This window comes from Rosa rugosa, chromosome 5, assembly GCF_958449725.1.
Source record: "Rosa rugosa chromosome 5, drRosRugo1.1, whole genome shotgun sequence".
In the NCBI taxonomy this organism is placed as follows: Eukaryota; Viridiplantae; Streptophyta; class Magnoliopsida; order Rosales; family Rosaceae; genus Rosa; species Rosa rugosa.
In genome coordinates this window covers 9,050,254-9,067,457 of record NC_084824.1, presented here as the reverse complement: position 1 = coordinate 9,067,457, position 17,204 = coordinate 9,050,254, and the positions used below count along the sequence as shown (strand labels likewise).

At 40.2% G+C, this 17,204-nt stretch overlaps 3 protein-coding genes and 2 non-coding genes across 6 annotated transcripts; 2 read left to right on the top strand and 3 right to left on the bottom strand.

Moving 5' to 3' along the window:
* Positions 1 to 2,427: 2,427 nt before the first annotated feature.
* Positions 2,428 to 5,754, bottom strand: LOC133711079 (chloroplast sensor kinase, chloroplastic). 2 transcript variants are annotated; one of them, XM_062137251.1, is made up of 9 exons: positions 5,244 to 5,754; positions 5,002 to 5,163; positions 4,581 to 4,904; positions 4,422 to 4,487; positions 4,276 to 4,339; positions 4,085 to 4,155; positions 3,746 to 3,954; positions 3,288 to 3,561; positions 2,428 to 2,902 (listed from the first exon to the last, which is right to left on the bottom strand). In XM_062137251.1, exons 1-9 carry the CDS (start codon positions 5,649 to 5,651, stop codon positions 2,648 to 2,650), a joined length of 1,833 nt encoding a protein of 610 aa, XP_061993235.1. In that variant the 5' UTR covers positions 5,652 to 5,754; the 3' UTR covers positions 2,428 to 2,647. The 2 variants fall into 2 exon arrangements, with proteins under 2 accessions (XP_061993235.1, XP_061993234.1); XM_062137250.1 differs by having other exon boundaries at positions 4,085 to 4,177; positions 4,271 to 4,339; positions 5,244 to 5,753.
* Positions 5,755 to 5,875: 121 nt separating this feature from the next.
* TRNAK-UUU (transfer RNA lysine (anticodon UUU)) lies at positions 5,876 to 5,948 on the bottom strand. Its single transcript has one exon. It is a non-coding gene; the product is annotated as a tRNA-Lys (tRNA).
* Positions 5,949 to 6,036: 88 nt separating this feature from the next.
* On the bottom strand, positions 6,037 to 6,109 carry TRNAA-UGC (transfer RNA alanine (anticodon UGC)). The gene has a single exon. It is a non-coding gene; the product is annotated as a tRNA-Ala (tRNA).
* An 818-nt stretch (positions 6,110 to 6,927) lies between these two features.
* LOC133712139 (probable protein phosphatase 2C 14) lies at positions 6,928 to 10,211 on the top strand. Its single transcript, XM_062138228.1, has 5 exons — positions 6,928 to 7,293; positions 7,398 to 7,559; positions 7,741 to 7,911; positions 7,992 to 8,171; positions 9,049 to 10,211. Exons 1-5 carry the CDS (start codon positions 7,000 to 7,002, stop codon positions 9,868 to 9,870), a joined length of 1,629 nt encoding a protein of 542 aa, XP_061994212.1. The 5' UTR covers positions 6,928 to 6,999; the 3' UTR covers positions 9,871 to 10,211.
* Positions 10,212 to 10,598: 387 nt separating this feature from the next.
* LOC133712140 (uncharacterized) lies at positions 10,599 to 12,445 on the top strand. The gene has a single exon (XM_062138229.1). It carries the CDS (start codon positions 11,004 to 11,006, stop codon positions 11,973 to 11,975), a length of 972 nt encoding a protein of 323 aa, XP_061994213.1. The 5' UTR covers positions 10,599 to 11,003; the 3' UTR covers positions 11,976 to 12,445.
* Positions 12,446 to 17,204: the final 4,759 nt, after the last annotated feature.

Genomic DNA, 17,204 nt, shown 5'->3' with positions numbered 1-17,204 from the left:
TATATCTCCTATTTTCAGTTTTTGTCACATATAAAAATGAGCGGCCGTGTGTTCCCCACTACTTTCCCTATGAAATTTGTAGTCATCGATTGAAAATTAAGTTGTGAAATAAGTGGATGCTTTTCTTTGTGGTTAGTCAAAGTATGGCCTTAAAATTTTATGAAGTTGGCCTATATATACACACGCACCAAATCATGGTGAGGAGGTCACAGATTAGTGAAGCAAAACAAGTTCTACGATTGGGTGATTGGTGGTAAGAATGAGAAAGTTGGTGAGGGTTTTTAAGAGAAGACAGAAGAGAGAGATTATTTAGAGCACCGCCGTGCACTTGCACCAACATAAATGAATGGTTAGATTGCATTAAATACACTTTTTGTTTATTAAAAATAAAGTTGATAATAAATATCAAGGGTTGAGATTATTTTATAAGGGTCACTTGCACCGTCGGTGCATAGAATAATTTCCAGACAGAAGAGGCTCGTGGAATGACTGGAATTCTTCTTGTTCCACCAACATGTGAAAATATCTAAAGTGAAACACATGTGAAAAATAATTGTGCTAGTATAGCTTTAAAATTCATGTAAGTTAGGCCATCTCTATAGACCAGTATAACAAACCATGGTGAGAGGCCAAAACTAGTGAAGCAAACCACTGCCCGTATTCTATAAGCCAATGTAATTAAGGGGTATAAATTGAAACGTAACTCAACTACTAGGATCACTAATATATATTCATCTCATATAGCACATGACATCTTTACAAATTAACAAGAACGTTCAATGCTAGCTATATGTTGATCAATCTCCTTGTACATTGAGATCCGGAATGAACTCACCAAGATTTTTGATCCATAGATAAGAATTTTTGATTTGCCATTGCCGGACGTAATGCAAGTTGAGCTTCATATGTTGAGATCTGGTCATGTTATGAAGAAGACGAGGAAGAAGGTTGAAGTAAACATGATGGGTCAGTTGGTGCCAGATGAATTTAATAGATCAGGAAGTTAGTGTCATCACTGTACTGGGACAGAAAATGTCTTGAGTGCATACATTGCATGAAACTTGGTCTGTAATTAAGTTTATATGGAACGAACAATGTCTTGATAATTTTACTAGAAATACTTGATCGACTCTGTACTTATTCGCAATTTATCACAAGATGATCTTATAGTTCATCTCATCTATCCCTTGAAAGATTCTGTTTGCAAGAAATGAAAAAGTAAAGGACAGTTTCAGCTCCATTTAAAACTTCAATAAGCAAATAAGTGGGAGTACTGTGACCTCGTGAGTCGTGACCATGACAAAATGGCTCTATGGAATTTGATTGTCGACCTACTCAGATTCCGCAAAAATGAAATGGTTTTGGCGCGACTAAGAGTTTGGTAGGCCTGCACCAATTTGGGTGCACTATCCATTCTCACACTCATGGTCATGTCTTACTGTTTCCCAGCAAGTGAAATAAAATATGAACATGAAAAAAAAAATTGCATGCATATATGTATGTTCTCGTGCAATCAGTTAATCACTAATCAGAGGCCTAATCAAGAGAGCTTCAACAATGGCTCTATGTGTAAGACATTGTAGATTTGTATTGGTTCAAACTTGCCCGAAATTCTACCGTGAGTTCTACGGTCAGCTCTCACCGCAAAAGACTTTCTGCATTTCCGGCACCCCCAACTGACTCGCGAGCAGGGTTTGTGCCGGAGATGGCGTCCAGTCCTCTCCGTGTAGAGGAGCACGTACCTCAGTTTCCTGCAAGTCAAATTAATATCAATATGATCATAATCACTTAATTTTGACATGAGATTCTATATAGTATATACTAAATTGACTTCATTAAGATTGAGTTAACTACCACAATCAATGGCTTCAATATGATTCAGTTTACTAAATTATGTCCTCAATGGTTCAAACCATTGAGGACATAATTCAATCCACGTGGATGCCGCCGTCAAGTCGCACGAACTAACGCCGCCGTCTAGTGTAACATATATATGTGTACGTGGCCGAGGATATTGTCGAAGAAGGTGAGCTTCCTATGCTGACAACTGAAGAGATCTGAGCTTCGAAGAAGCAGTCGAAGATTTCACCGATGTGGTGTTCTGAACTGGTTGGAAGAAGAAGAGGATGCAGAAGGTTGAAGAACAAAATTTTGTGTTTTTCGTTTTTTGAAACATAACATTAACGTGGTATCACTTGAAACTGGAACTAGTTAGCACGGGTAATACCTATCGCACCACTATGAAATTATCTGAATAAATACATGCATGGAAGCCAAGTAAGCACACGTGAAGAATTATTTGATGAAAAAAAAAAAAGAATTCCTCAGAAAATCAAGTCCCTTTAATTAGCCAGTACTCAGTACTTTGTAAGCTTTAACCTTTTCACACAGTCATACAGAATGATAAAATTTTTGGAACCAGTTCAATATATATATATATGGGGCTTTCAGTAGCCCTAATTCTTTTCAATTATTTCTGTATAAACTGTGCATGATGTGGAAAGACAGAAAAGCTATACAAAATTACTTGCTCCAAATCGCAAATATTGGAAGCATCCTGCATGATCAAGGAAAGAATTCCCAAATTCTACCACCGCATTCTCACTAATAGTCAAACAGAGGCAGCAGGACTAATCTGTTTGTTGGTCTACTCATCCTGAAGAGGGCCATCAATACCAGAGAATTCCATGAGAGAAGGAAGCCAGATTTCGACTCGAGTTCCACCTGCTCCAAGGGCAGCATCTTTATTCCGGGGTGATATGACACGGACTACACAACCATAACTTTCAAGTATCTCGCGGGCAACAGTCAGCCCAGCAACAAAGTTCCATGTCATGTTGTCTTCAACCATATTTTCTGAGAGGAGATCAGTTCCGAAGGGTGCGAGGGAATGCATCTGTGTCTGAAGTTGAAAACACCAAAAGTACAATTCATGAGAAAGATTAATATTGGCCAAAATTGGAACAGAACTTACAAAATTGCAGGTATTGAGGTTTTGTTTAGAAATACAAATTATCAGAAAGAAGAAACCCTATTTAGTTTCCAAGTAAGCAAGTCTAGCTTGTTGCAAGCAAAACTAATTGAGAGTATGAACTATCAGTAACGTAAAGCATCTGCTGCTTCATCTCAACAGAAAGTCACATCCAAATCTACTTTGCATTACCACACCCCTAAACTTTTTGAATGTTCAAAACATGTAACTGTGGGTACTCTCAACAGGCGGTGAGTAACAAATGGTAAATGTATAGAAGATAAAGATAACAGAGTTCAAAGTTTGTGATTTTTACCATATAATGCATGTCAGGCCCATCGTCATCAATTACTACAAGAGCACCACCTGCTGGAGCTCCAGTAGACACAATTTCTACCTTTCCCCCAGCATGCGTACGCAATAATGCACTTTCGATTAAATTGCTCAGAGCCTGTCGTAAAGCAGGTTCTTCTACAGCTACTTCCAAAGATTTTTCAAGTTCGCTCAGTTCTACTCTACGCTGCTGGTCATGGGCAAGAGGTCTTACAGCTTCTACCAAATCTACCAGTATATCAGAAACATTGCACGGTCTTCCTGACATAATTGACAAGCATAAGACACAAGAAAATTCATGCTTAAAGACTAAAAGAAATCAACTTAGTTATCTCGCATGCCAAGCATTCATAAGGAGCTGCATGCACTTGTGAAATCAAAAGTGATACAGTCAGTTTTTTGTTTATCATCTCAAGTAATGAACCTCAGAATTATACCTACCTAATTCCATCTTGCTGTGAAGGAGCAAGGGCTAGAGGTGGCATCGGCATCTCTATATCTTTGGTTGGAGCTTTTAGAGAAAGTTGTTCACCAGAAAGTTGCATCTTAATGCTGGAACTATCACTTGGCAAGTTATTCAATAATTGAGATCTCCGTGCGTCAGGATATACATATGTAGAGTCTTGTTCGCTATAGCGCATAATATTAGCCTGAAAAGAATTAACATGAAAAGGTCAATGTGTCTTGGACTATGAAAGCAACCAACTATAATTCAGTAATCAAGAAGAGCTTCAAAATTTTGAAGTAATAAGCAGTCTCAGAGAGAGAAAGATTGATTGCCTTAGTCAAGTAAACAGCATCTTGGAGTTGCTGAAGGGTATCTTTCACTTGATCGCCTTGTACCAGTATATCTTCAACAATGTCATAAGAAATCTACATAAGCATATCATTCCAATGTAAATATAGGATATGGAATTTATACAGATTAGCTGAAACTTAAAAGGAAGGTTATATTAGAAGGCAAACCTCACTTCTCTTTGTATGCATGGACAACATTTTACTCAAAGTTCGAATGCTAGAAAGAGGACCACGAATCTGCAAAACACAATAACAAGAAAAAATTACAATCACTCCCACAAGTAAATGCAAAACCCAAATACTACAAAAATTTTCTTACCTGCTCAACTAGACTGCTCATCCTTACGTTATTCTGCCACGATGATTTCTGGAGTAACATTGCTTTCTGCATAAGAAACAGATAAACATTTCCCCCCAAAATCAAAATGAGATAGACTTGAAAAGACAAAGATATCGGAACCATAACCTTGTAAACTACCTGATCCATAACATATGCCATAGCTAAAGACCGAGAAATGTTGATAGCAATTGATCTCTGCTCCGCACTAAACTTGTACATTGTCACTACTCGATCCGGTTCATTCTCCAAAGAGTACTCATCCCAAGATATGGCATCGGATCCCTGAGGCGAAGCATAGGCTTCCTCAGGAGTGGGGCAGTGAACCAAATCACAGCCTTCACCCAGGACACTCCCCGGTGACGGCATTTCCATCCTGGGTAACTCAGCAACCAAGAACCCCACCACAAAAGGGTGCTTCACCATAGGAAAAACCATAGCTTTACACTCTGCTATAACTTCCACCTGCACAATTCATTTCCAACAAAACACATCCACTGAGTCACTAACACTTCAATTTGCAACTAGACAACTACATCACTCAAGTTCATCAGCTATTTACTTTGTGATTGGAAAGAACTGCCTCCGCGGCACGAAAACCGGTTGCAACACTAAAACTGCCAACTAAAATCACAATATCTGATGCATTCACGCCGGGATAGCAAGTCACTCTACGCAGCTCTAATCGGTCCATCACATAGCTACCAGCTGGTCTTACATATACCTTGATGAAATAATACAACAAAATTAATAATTGGAAAAATGAATTGAGCTAATATGGGTAGTGAAATGAAAGAGACTGACCGAGAGGAGAGCGTCGGGATGGACGATACGGCGGAAGAGGTCGAGCTGCTGAATGCAGAGTCGCTGGAAGTCGGAGCTAGGCAAAACGATGCCGTTTTTCTGGTCCTTGTCGATCCTCTGCATGAAGTCGACGGGGGAGGTGGATGCTCGGCGGATGGCGGAGGCGACGGCGGAGGCGGAGGGGACCATGGAGTTGTTGGTTCCGGGGTCGGCATCATCGGAGGGGATGCGGGTGACGTGGCGGATGGTTTGGGGGGTAGGGTTCTGGAGAGAGGCGTTGGGGAGGAGGTGAGGTCGGTGAGGGGGTTTGAGGGAGGTGGAGGGGAGTTTGGGGGAAATAGGGGAAATGAGGAGGGTAGAAGTGGAATTTGAGGGGTGTTGGTGAGTGATTGCAGCAGAGAGAAGCATTGGGGGAAGTTTGGAGGAGGAGGGAGGAAGTTTTCAGGCGGAGAGAGTTGAGTGGAAGGAGATAAAAGTCAATTTGCCGATAAAATATGCGACGACCTTTTCCGTTCAAGTGGGAAATAACAGAAATAAGGTACCAGGCAGTTCAGTGCGCCCAACTGAAAGCCAAACGACGTCGGATGGGTGCACCAACTTGGCGGTAAAAGAAAAAAATATTAAGCAAAAGACGCCGTCTGTGGGAATCGAACCCACGACCACGTGGTTAAAAGCCACGCGCTCTACCAGCTGAGCTAAGACGGCTATATGGCGAGTTACATCTCAAACAAAATACAAGAACTGGTTTATTCCAAACCTCTTTTGTTTTGAACAGAAAAAAATAAGTCTCTATTGGAGATGCAGGGGATCGAACCCTGTACCTCCCGCATGCAAAGCGGGCGCTCTACCATTTGAGCTACATCCCCAACTTCTGACAACTATCTATTCAGATTATACTTTATCAATTTGTTTATAATTTTTACAAAGGTCCTCCTAAATTAACATAATTTTAATCTTTTTTTTTTTCTTTTTTTACCTTTATGACATTAACGAATCCTCACATTTTCACTTTAAAATAGAAATGGTTCATTTTAATAATCACTCTCACAATATCATCTTTTAAAAAAAAAAAATTAATTAAATCAATAGTCGAATAGGTACAACTAGTGTTATAACTTGAGTTTTCTCAAATTGAAATTAAATTAGATGCGCAATAAACTGTACATCAATTATCCAACAAGTAGGGCAATCGAGTCTCTAACAGGCACCTATTCGATAAATTCCTGGTATTTCTCTGACAAATCTCTTTTAGTTCTTACTTATGTTCTATATTGCAGAGTTGAATCAAGTGGCAAATGAGTTCGCCGGAATGGTTATGAAATCAGACTCAATAGATTTGAAATGGAAATTTCCTAGATTGGTTACAATCCCATAATTCTAATTTTTGTATCTTATGTTGTTACGTGTTGTTCTTATTATGTACATTGATGATTCAATGGCACCTATCTTATTATAACGATAACAAATAATTTTGTACCCAAAAGATCAAATCACCCGGACAAAAAGAAGATTCTTTGGTGGGCTAAAATAAGAGTCAAACATTGTTACAAAGTTGCAACAAACATTTTGTAATTACTCCCCACTCCAGCTATGCTGTTTCAAATTCTTGACCACACTTGTAACGGCTCGCAACTTTGACCCCACGAACCCTAACCGCTCTCATTCCTTGCTCTTGACTCCTCACTCACTTTACCCAATAAATATTTCATTCTTTATAGCCGTTGCAGCCTCTCTTCCTCACACAACTACAACTACAATGACGACGACCACAGAAAACGCTGCCGTTTCACATTCCGACACTTCTTCAATCGCCGCTGCGCTGGATCCAATTACCGCATTTTCTTCTCTGAAGCGGAAGCGACCGCCGAAGATTGAGATCCCAAACGTCCTGCAAGAAATTAAAACCGAGAAGCAGCGTGACTTGGCGCCGCGAAACGGCGTCGTTTGCTTCAGTGGGATCGGAGTTGGGGTCTCCTCCGCCAAAGGCAAGAAGAAGTTTATGGAAGACGCGCATAAGATTGTTTCTTGCTTACAAGGCAACTCAAAGAGAGTAAGCAATCAATCAATTTGATCAAAAATCCTGATGGGTTTTTTCCATTATATGTATTTGATAATTCTCAAGAGTTTGATTATTGTGTTACTGAAATTGTGTAGGGTTTCTTTGGGGTTTATGATGGGCATGGTGGTAGTAAGGCTGCAGAGTTTGCTGCTGAGAATTTGCACACTAACATTCTTGAAATGATGGATGCTTGTACAGAAAAAGAAGAGGCCTTTAGAGCTGGGTATCTGAAAACAGATCACGAGTTCTTGAAACAGGTAATTGCAATTCTGAATTCTCTAGCGCCCTTAATGCCTAGCTGTGTATCACACAACTTAAGTCCAATTGCTTCGAAAATATTATCCATGCATAAAATTGGTGTTGGTTGGTTGATTGATTATTCTCTGTCGTGGCCTTTGTATTATGAACCTGTTGATTGATTACTGCGAGTGAATGCAGGGTGTAGGGAGTGGTACCTGCTGTGTAACTGCCTTAGTCGATGAGCAGGAGGTGGTTATTTCGAACGTGGGAGATTGTAGGGCTGTTCTCTCCAGAGGTGGAGTGGCCGAAGCACTTACAAGAGATCATACTGCGGCACAGGAGGGCGAACGCCAAAGAATACAGGATAAGGTACATACTGTCTAGATTGCATGGTATTGGCAGATAATTTAGGAATGTCTTGTGATGGTAAATGTTGATTCCGTGATTAGGGAGGATATGTGGAGTTCCACAGAGGAGCATGGAGGGTCCATGGGGTTCTTTCTGTTTCAAGAAGCATAGGAGATGCTCATCTGAAGAGCTGGGTGCTGGGTGAGCCTGAAACAAATGTCTTACAGCTGACTCCAGATATGGAATTTGTTGTATTAGCTTCGGATGGACTGTGGGAAAAGGTGAGTGAAGTTTTCGTCCATGACAAATCCATGGAAAATATTTCAAATTTGGGGCAGATCTGGCAATCATTTCTTGTTCTCTTGTTGCCTGTTTCACCACCTGCGTGTGCATTCTTATCTAGACCAGTCCTAGGTCCATCTTAATGCATTGACTTTCCTTTTCAATAGATTTGCTGATATTCTTGTGAGGCACTGGAATGGCATCCATCATATCACTCATATGAAAATATGTGTATATATATATCATATATTATATAGGCTCAGTTCCCTATTTTGGGCTAATTTTCATCTTGAGTGTCTTCCTTTTCCAGCATTGACATTCAATGATCATGACCTGTGTTATTATAATATCATTTATATGCAAGTTTCCGTTTAAGATTTTTTGTATTTCATATAGCATTTAAGTTTGTTCTAGGTTCTGTTATTGCTTTATCAATGCAACACATGGCATACATTATATCTCCTGGGCAGAGACTTAAAATGCTGCTGTGGTGAATAAGCTATTTAATTGTTCTAGGTTCTGTTATTGCTTTATCAATGCAACACATGACTCATTATATCTGCAGGCCAGAGAATTAAACTGACGCTTGGTGAATAAGCTAATTAATTGTCCCATTGATAGTAGGACTTAGATATGTAGAGATTAACTGTGAAATCAATCGTGTATATGCTTTTCAATAGTTTGAATACTCAAGTATTGTGTCACAATGTGTTACAGTGTGTTATTAACTTATTATGTATATGCATTCTTGGCGGAATCCTTATTGTTGTTTAACATTCTGCCTGCTGCATGAATTTGAGATATCTTAGGCCACATTCCTGTCAAAATTTTTGAAAATCAATCCCTTCTAAATTTTGTGCTTATCATTTTATCTAGGTTGGCAACCAAGAAGCAATTGACATGGCGACACGAACATGTTCAGTACAGAAGAAAATGGCACCTCCAGGAAATGGACTGAAAGATAATGATGAAGACCATCTGTGTGTCAGTGTTAGCCCTTCATCAAAGTTGCGAAGGACCTTGTTGGTTAAGGAGCCAAAGGTGACCCAATCCCCAGGAGAACTCCAGAAAGATAATAATGATGAGAGTGGCTGTGTTAGGCACAGCCCTTCATCAAAGTTGCAGAGGATTTCATTGGTTAAGCAACCAAAAGGGACTCAATCCCCTGGAGAACTACTGATAGATAATAATGAGGACTATGGCTTTGTCAATGTGAGCCCTTCATCGAAGTTGCGAAGGATTTCCTTGGTTAAACAGCCAGAAGGGATGCAATCTCCAGGCTATAAGAAGACACTCTTTGGCTCTAAAGATGCTGATAATGACTTTTCAAGTGAAAATGAAAGCCCTCCATCAAAGTCAAGAAGACTATCAATGGTAAAACGAGTAAACATGAAGACTGAATCTCCCATAAAAGAGAAGTGTGGATGTAAAATCAGACCTACCTGTGGTGAGAACGAATTTGCAAGTGAAAATGAAAGCCCTCCATCAAAGTCAAGGAGAATATCATTGGTTAAGCGAGTAAACATGAAGAGTGAATCTCCCATAAAAGAGAACAGTGGATATAAAATGAGACCCGCCTCTGGTGGACTGGTGACTGCTTGCAAGGAGCTTGTGAACCTTGCTTTGAGTAGGGGTAGCTTGGATGACATCACCGTAATGATAATTGATCTCAATCATTTTAGATGCAACAGTGGATAGGCCTAGGTCAGTTGACTGGGAAACCCTGCACTTGCACAGCTATACACGAGCTGTGAGGGTCTAATCCTCACTGAATCTGCATAAAGCTGTCGAGGGTTTAATCCTCACTGAATTTGAGGCTATACATAAAGCTGTTGATGGTCTAATCCATGCTGAGTATACGTTAGATTCTTTAACCAGGTAGTCATTTTTTCTCTCTGTAAAAGCTTAATGATCTCGCGCCACCTGAAGCTGAGTCTAATATAATCTGAATTACCTTTCATTCATCAGTGCTTCTTGCTCAGCTTTGGTTTGTACAATGTGCGGATATATATATATATATATATATATATATATATATATATATATATAGGAATTGCCGTATTGAATTACTGATAATTGAAGCTTCAGTTGGCATCAATGAAAGTTTAATTGTGTCACATCCGTCCTACATGTCTTTTCTATATACGGTGCTGCAAATTTACCTTCCCCACCACAACTCTGCAGTATAGTACACTGTACTCCATTTTTTTACCGTATGCCGTTCATTGCTGAGGTGAAAAAACCCTGGTGAACTATACAAAGCTTAAACAAATCAAGTCATGTGAAAGTATAATAACCACACATCGTAAATCCAAATTCTTGTATAAAGTTTAATTTTTCACAATCCCTCTTTACCACACCCATACGCTCCCCCTAGTCTTAGTTGTTTATTTTCCAGTAGTGTCACATGAAATTCATATCCTTATGAAAAAAAGGGGTGAGTTGCTTTTCTCCATGCATGAAAAAGATAGATTTATGGGGATCAAACCAATCTCGAAGCCAAACCACTTCCAAGAAGAAAAAAGTGGGTTTTGTTAAAATCAGAAAGGGAGTAACAGATTGAAAAAGCCTAGCCTACACGGCTTGCACCAAAACGTGTTAAGTCTTACCCACCCCTCACTTCCCTGCCTCTTTTAACTCTGCCAGCTTTGAAACTGGTCCAATTGGGTCATCCTACTTTTGCTGATTACATGTTGCCCTGAAAAAGCTTTCTACCAAATCTTGTGGGTGAGATCACAAACTCTTGATCATCTCGTTCATCTATTTTCCCGATCACCTTATAGTAGTCTGATTATTCTCGAGTGTTTTGTACACTTCATTGTGTAACCAATATGCATGATGCAATTGGAATTCCTGCTTGTTTTTCGGCCGGTGTTACTCATCAAAGGCCGGTTGATCATGATCCGGCGGCGGTGATCAGGTCAGGACAGAGTGTGTGTATGTCTGTTTATAGTACCAAGATTGCTGGTCAGTGTCGTTTGATCACTATTACTTGGTGCAAGAATCTTCTGCTACATGGCCTCTCTGTTTCTGTTCAAAGCCAAGAAGGAGAGGATGACTATAGATGCAAGGTTGAGCTGAAGCCCTGGTACTTTTGGAGGAAGACAGGCGCCAAACAATTCATGGTGGATGGGATCACAGTGGATGTTGTCTGGGACCTAAAAGCTGCAAAGTTCAATGGCGAAACCGAGCCACAGTCGGACTATTATGTTGCCATTGTGTGTGAAGAAGAAGTGGTGTTGCTTGTTGGTGATCAGAAGAAGGATGCGTATAGAAGAACAGGTTGCAGACCATCACTGATTGAACCAATCTTGGTTTCAAGGAAGGAGCATTTGTTTGGTAAGAGGAAGTACTCAACAAGAATCAAGTTTCATGAAAAGGAAAAGGGAAAGGGAAAGGGAAAGTTTCATGAGATTTTAATTGAGTGCAGCAACAACAACAACAATTCTGTAACCGGGTCCGGGTCTGATCCAGAATTGGAGATAAAGATTGATGGCAACCAAGCCATTCATGTGAAGCACCTTCAATGGAAATTCAGAGGAAATGAGTCGGTTGATGTGAACAAAACCAAAGTTGAAGTCTATTATGATGTTCATGACTGGCTCTTTAGCTCTGGTCCAAGGTACGGAATGTTCATATTCAAGCCAATACCATCAGAATCTGCAGAGTGTTCTTTATCAACAACAACCCCAGTTTTGACTAATCATCAAAAGTCAAGGTCTGGATTAGAAGATGAGGATGATGATAATGCAGGTGGGTCATCTGGGTTTTCCTTATTGGTTTATGCTTGGAAAGTGGAATGATGGTGTTCATCATTAAGAAGATTAATCAAGGAATTAAGGAAAAGGGTTGATGATGATGAATCTGATTAAGGCTCCACCTTCATGCACAGCTAGAACAGTGAGCTTCCCACAGAGGAACAGATGGGCCCAAAAGAAACTCAGGAGTTTGCAAACAGCTGGAATAGAATAATGTGGACATAATTCGACATTCCAGATTGGATCCACATTTACATGTCCAATAATCTTCCAATCCCAATTCACCCAATTACCCATTCTCAGTTCCTTTCAACTGTATGTGAATTGTCTTCTGTATTCTTGGTTCTTGTTTTAGTTTTATTAAATTACTATTTTCTGCATAGGTGAATGAAGCAGAGCCCTGTATATAGTTTGTGTATTTGTGTGCAGCAAGAGTGGGATGTGCGATTGTTTCTTTCAAGAAAGTGACGTAGTTCTTGTAGTTACGAGTATTTACTATTTGATTTCGCCTCTAATTTTTTGACTTTGAATTTTCCTTCTCCAACTTCCATTGCTATTATAAAATTTTGCCATGAATACCAATCCACAACTCTTTTCTCACAACTCAATAGTACCATAATGAAGAAAAATTAGATAGATGGCTAAGGTTGGCCATCCGCCGGTCACATGAACAAGAACCCTAAAGTTGGGAATAGATCCTTGCATGAGATGATGGGCCTCTTTTGGTGGCCCTTCTACTTTTACTTGATATTTCCATGTTTGACAAAGAAACAAGCCCAATAATACATTCCCAGTAAAAAGGCAGTTCAACCCTCACTTGATACTTTTGAACAAGTTCTTTTTAGAAGATGAAAAGGCATTGGCATGGAGATGATCAGAACAGAAAGAGAGGAAGAAGCAAAGCCAAGTGAGGTTAGTGATTCAGTGGTCCATTGTGTTTCTTCTATGACAAGCTTTCATAGGGTTCGAAAAGGAGCCATTCATATTTTGTTGGAATATCCATTTGTTTGATAGTCTTCCTCACGTACTTATTGTAATTATGTTTCCCACTATGACCAAAACATGGAACATGGAAAGAGCTTCTCAAATCCTACTAACTCATTCATTTAAAATCATGATTTGCATAATAATAGAACCTAATTCATCTCCATTTACCAACTCATAAAATGGTGACCAATAGAAGATGAATGGCACTTGTGGGAAGAATGAATCAAAGGATCCTCACATCACACAATTCAAAAGTTAGAGACACAATTCGTGTGAGCGAGTTGTGTTTGTATCCCTTTATTTTGTATTTTGTGTTAAGTACAAGCTAATCCTAACAAATTGATTAGTTAAATGCATCCTCACATCACGTTGAGTTCATAATTATATCTTAACATTTTATACATCACATTTTAGCTATGAAGTAAATAGTCTCTATTGAAGTGGGTTTTTAAATCACACTTTAGATCTCATTTCCAATTTTGAACTACATGTGCGTTTTTTCTAAACTGTTATTAAAATTTACAATCTGATCGTCGATTGGATGTGAATAAAATTTATTGTTGACAATGGAACAATTGTGTACATACATAATACTTGCCGGCCATAATCAGCATTCATACTTAACCATGTCACCTTGTCGGAATGACTTCAACGGTGTGACCCCTGGAAACACAGCAAAACAACCTTCACCGGCAAGCCAACTCCAGGCCGAAATATGCCTCGACGCGCCGACAAGCGCCACCCAAAGTTGTCTCTGCAGAAAGGACCAAAACTCAGCAAACTGAAGTATATAAGTCCCACATCGAAAACAAGAGTGAGGTAACTCACTATTTCACCTATAAAAGGTCCACTTCTCTCTCTTCATTCATTACGCATTTAATAGCTATCTACCGCTACATTTGTCAATACAAGTACATCACCTAACTTTAGCATCGTAGGAGAGAAGACCGCCAACCGCAGTCTCCCCTCTTGACGCCGTTGTATTTCTCTTGACAGATTAGCGGGATTTCGTGAACTCTATACATATCGGAAGATTGGATCCTAGTCCACGTTATCGGAAGCCGACATCATATGGCGGTATTATGAACATCAACAAATTGGTTTCGTCATTTGAATGTGAAAGACATTTATTGTTCACAATTGGACATCGATTCGTCGGTTAGATGTGAAAGACATTTATTGGACATCGATTAGCCAGTTGGATGTGAAAGACATTTATTGTTCACAATTGGACATCGATTCGTCGGTTGAATATGAAAGATATATATTGTTCACAATTAGACAGTTAGTTTGTCAGTTGGATCAGTTGGATGTGAAAGATATTTATTGTTCACAATTAGACAAATCACAAAGTTTGTGAGTTGAATTATGTGAAATTTTCTTGACTGTTCAAGTAAATCCAGAATATGTGTCTGGCCCAAACTAGAGGTTACTTGCTCTAGTTGAAATAGGGTTTATATTAGAGAAATTCTCGGAGAATCTTAGGAGATATCCAATCAATGTACGATTATGTTTCCATGTACAACTCTATCTCTATGTTTGTAATCCTCTATATAAAGAGGCCCCTATTATCAATGAAAGTACGACTCAATTCTCTCCCAATTCAGTTTTCCTTAAACACGTTATCAGCACGAAGCCCTAACCCTGAAACAAATAGCCAAACCCTGATTCAAGAAGCTAAAAACCTTGAATCCGAATACAAAACCTTGAAGCCTTTTCTGCCTCCACCTCACACCTTGAACAACTCGATTCCAGGAGTCCAGAACCGGCGGCGGCACCCCAAGAACCGGCCGGAAACCTACCGAACCGGCCACCGGAAGCTCCATACAACTCGCAGCAAATATTCCACCGGTTCACCATCTTCCGGACCTCCAATTTCCACCAAATTTTGGTAGCAGAAGCCCTTTGATATGAAGTTTCAGGAACCGGAAGAAAAAGTCCAAAAATCGGCCTAAAATGACTTGAACCGGCCACCTGAGCAGCTGCATCTTGAACCGGCAGAAAAGAAAGAAAAGAAGAAAAGAAAAGAAGAAGAAAGAGAGAAGAAAGGAACAGGCCCAGAAGCCCACTGACCCAAGCCCAAAAGCCTGCTGACGTCAGCCCTAGGACCTATTGCCACGTCATCACTGCCACGTCAGCACAGGGACCACTGCCACGTCGGCACACTGACCACTGCCACGTCAGCACAGGGACCACTGCTACGTCAGAATCAGTGCCACGTCAACCCTCCGGTCAACATCCGGTCAACGACTTTTCCGACAGTTTTACGGCGAATTTTCCGACCATTTTTTAGGCCAAATTTTCCGGCGACCTATTTTGAGGTATTTTTTTTCTAAAAGTTCCCGTTTTTTTTTAGAGTTTTTACATTTAATTTCTCTTCTTTTCGGGGACTTGCAACCTCCCTTCTTCTACCCCCCTTTCTTTATCATAGGGGAGACCAAATTAAGCCGAACTGTGGGGGTTCGTGCTCACTCCAAGCTTGGAGCTTGTAGAGTTCTCCAAACTTAGAGTTTGTTGAGATAAAATGATCGACCGCAAACATCATTGTTTCGATCTAATCCAACCCCTCTTGGAATCGAATTTCTTGGAAGCGACTACGCTCGGAAATTCCTAATTTCTTGGAAGCGACTACGCTCAGAAATTTTATTTGTTTTCGTGGTAGCCTTTTTCGCTCTGAAACTAACCCTAATTTCTTGTTCTCTTTCAGGATGAGTAACCTAAACAAATTGGACTTTGCTCTATTGGGAACAACTGGCTCTGAATATCACAGGTGGGTTCGTGATGTCCGCCAGCATCTCAAGGCCGATGGAATCCTGGATACGATTCTCGAGCCTAGCCAAGACGTGCTAACTGTTGAGCAAGCTCAAGCTTTGGAAGCAAATAGAGCAGCCTTAGAGGCAAATAAGGCGAAAGCCATCATCCTAATGACTCGTCATATGGATGATTCGCTCCAGTACGAGTGTATGAATGAAGAAGACCCCAGAAGGCTGTGGGTCTCACTCGAAGAAAGATTTGGCAACGTCCGTGACTCCCTGCTTCCTGACCTAGAAGTGAGATGGCATAGCCTCCGCTTCTGTGATTTCAAGTCAGTTCTTGACTACAACTCGGAAGCACTTCGCATTAAATCCTTAATGGAATTCTGTGGTAAAGAGATCACAGATGCGATGTTGATTGAGAAGACTCTATCTACCTTCCCCGTCTCTGCATTGATGGTTGCTAAGAACTATCGAATTGATGTTGTTGCAGGACGGATCACAAGGTTTCATGAGCTCATTGGAGCTATGAATGTCGCTGAAAAGCATGACAACATCCTTGTGAAGAACTATAATTCGAGATCCGTGGAAATAGAGCATATTCCGGAATCCAACTATAGTCGCGCCCCTAAGAGAAGGCGCCAAGAGAGAAACCCTAATCTTAGGGATACTTCTGGGTGTTCTGGTCCATATAATCGCTCTACTTGGGAAGGTAACCGCCAAAATGGGCGAACACGGAACCGAAGAGGTAAATGTGGAAAGAGAGAGGGAGGCAACGCCTCTGGCCATGTTGGTGGCGCCACCAACACTAAGAGCCATCTAAATGACGCTTTCAAAGCGCCTCAATCAATTGAGTTTGAGCAAAGAGATGTATGTTCTCGATGTGGAGTGTCTGATCATTGGGCACACATTTGTAGAGCTTGTGAAGAAATGGTCACCACCTACAAAGCATATTGTGAAGCAAGAGAAGCTCACTATATGGAACAAGAAGATCAAGAAGATGATCTAGAGTGAAGGGTTGAAGACTACAAATCTGGCTGGGATCAATAGATCGCCAATTCTGTTTAAGTCTTTATTTTTCCAAGAGATATAATAGGCAATTGCCATATATTTTTGTAGTAAATGCCAATGGTTTAGTTTTTCTTCAAAGTAGGCTCACTCAAAGTAAGTGTGATGTCTAGGAAAGTTCTGAGATTAGTGGTACTTAAGCGAGCCTTGCTCCACCGACATCTCTCTACTCAGCTGGTCACATTTATTTTGGAATTACCGAAAGAAGTTAGACGACTACCATTGTTTTGCATTAGCTATCATTTTGGATTATATTTTGTTTAGTCAAAGAGACAATGATGTAACTCCGTTGGCTTATGAATAAAATTTCGAGTTCTTTATGACTCCATTTTGATTATGAGCATATGACTTTTGTGACTACGATGGCTGGGCCATCAGTATTAATTCAAGGACATGGAATAGCCCAAGTTCCACTTGCCAAATGGCACCTTAATTACTGTCACAAAAACTCTCTACGCTCCTAGGG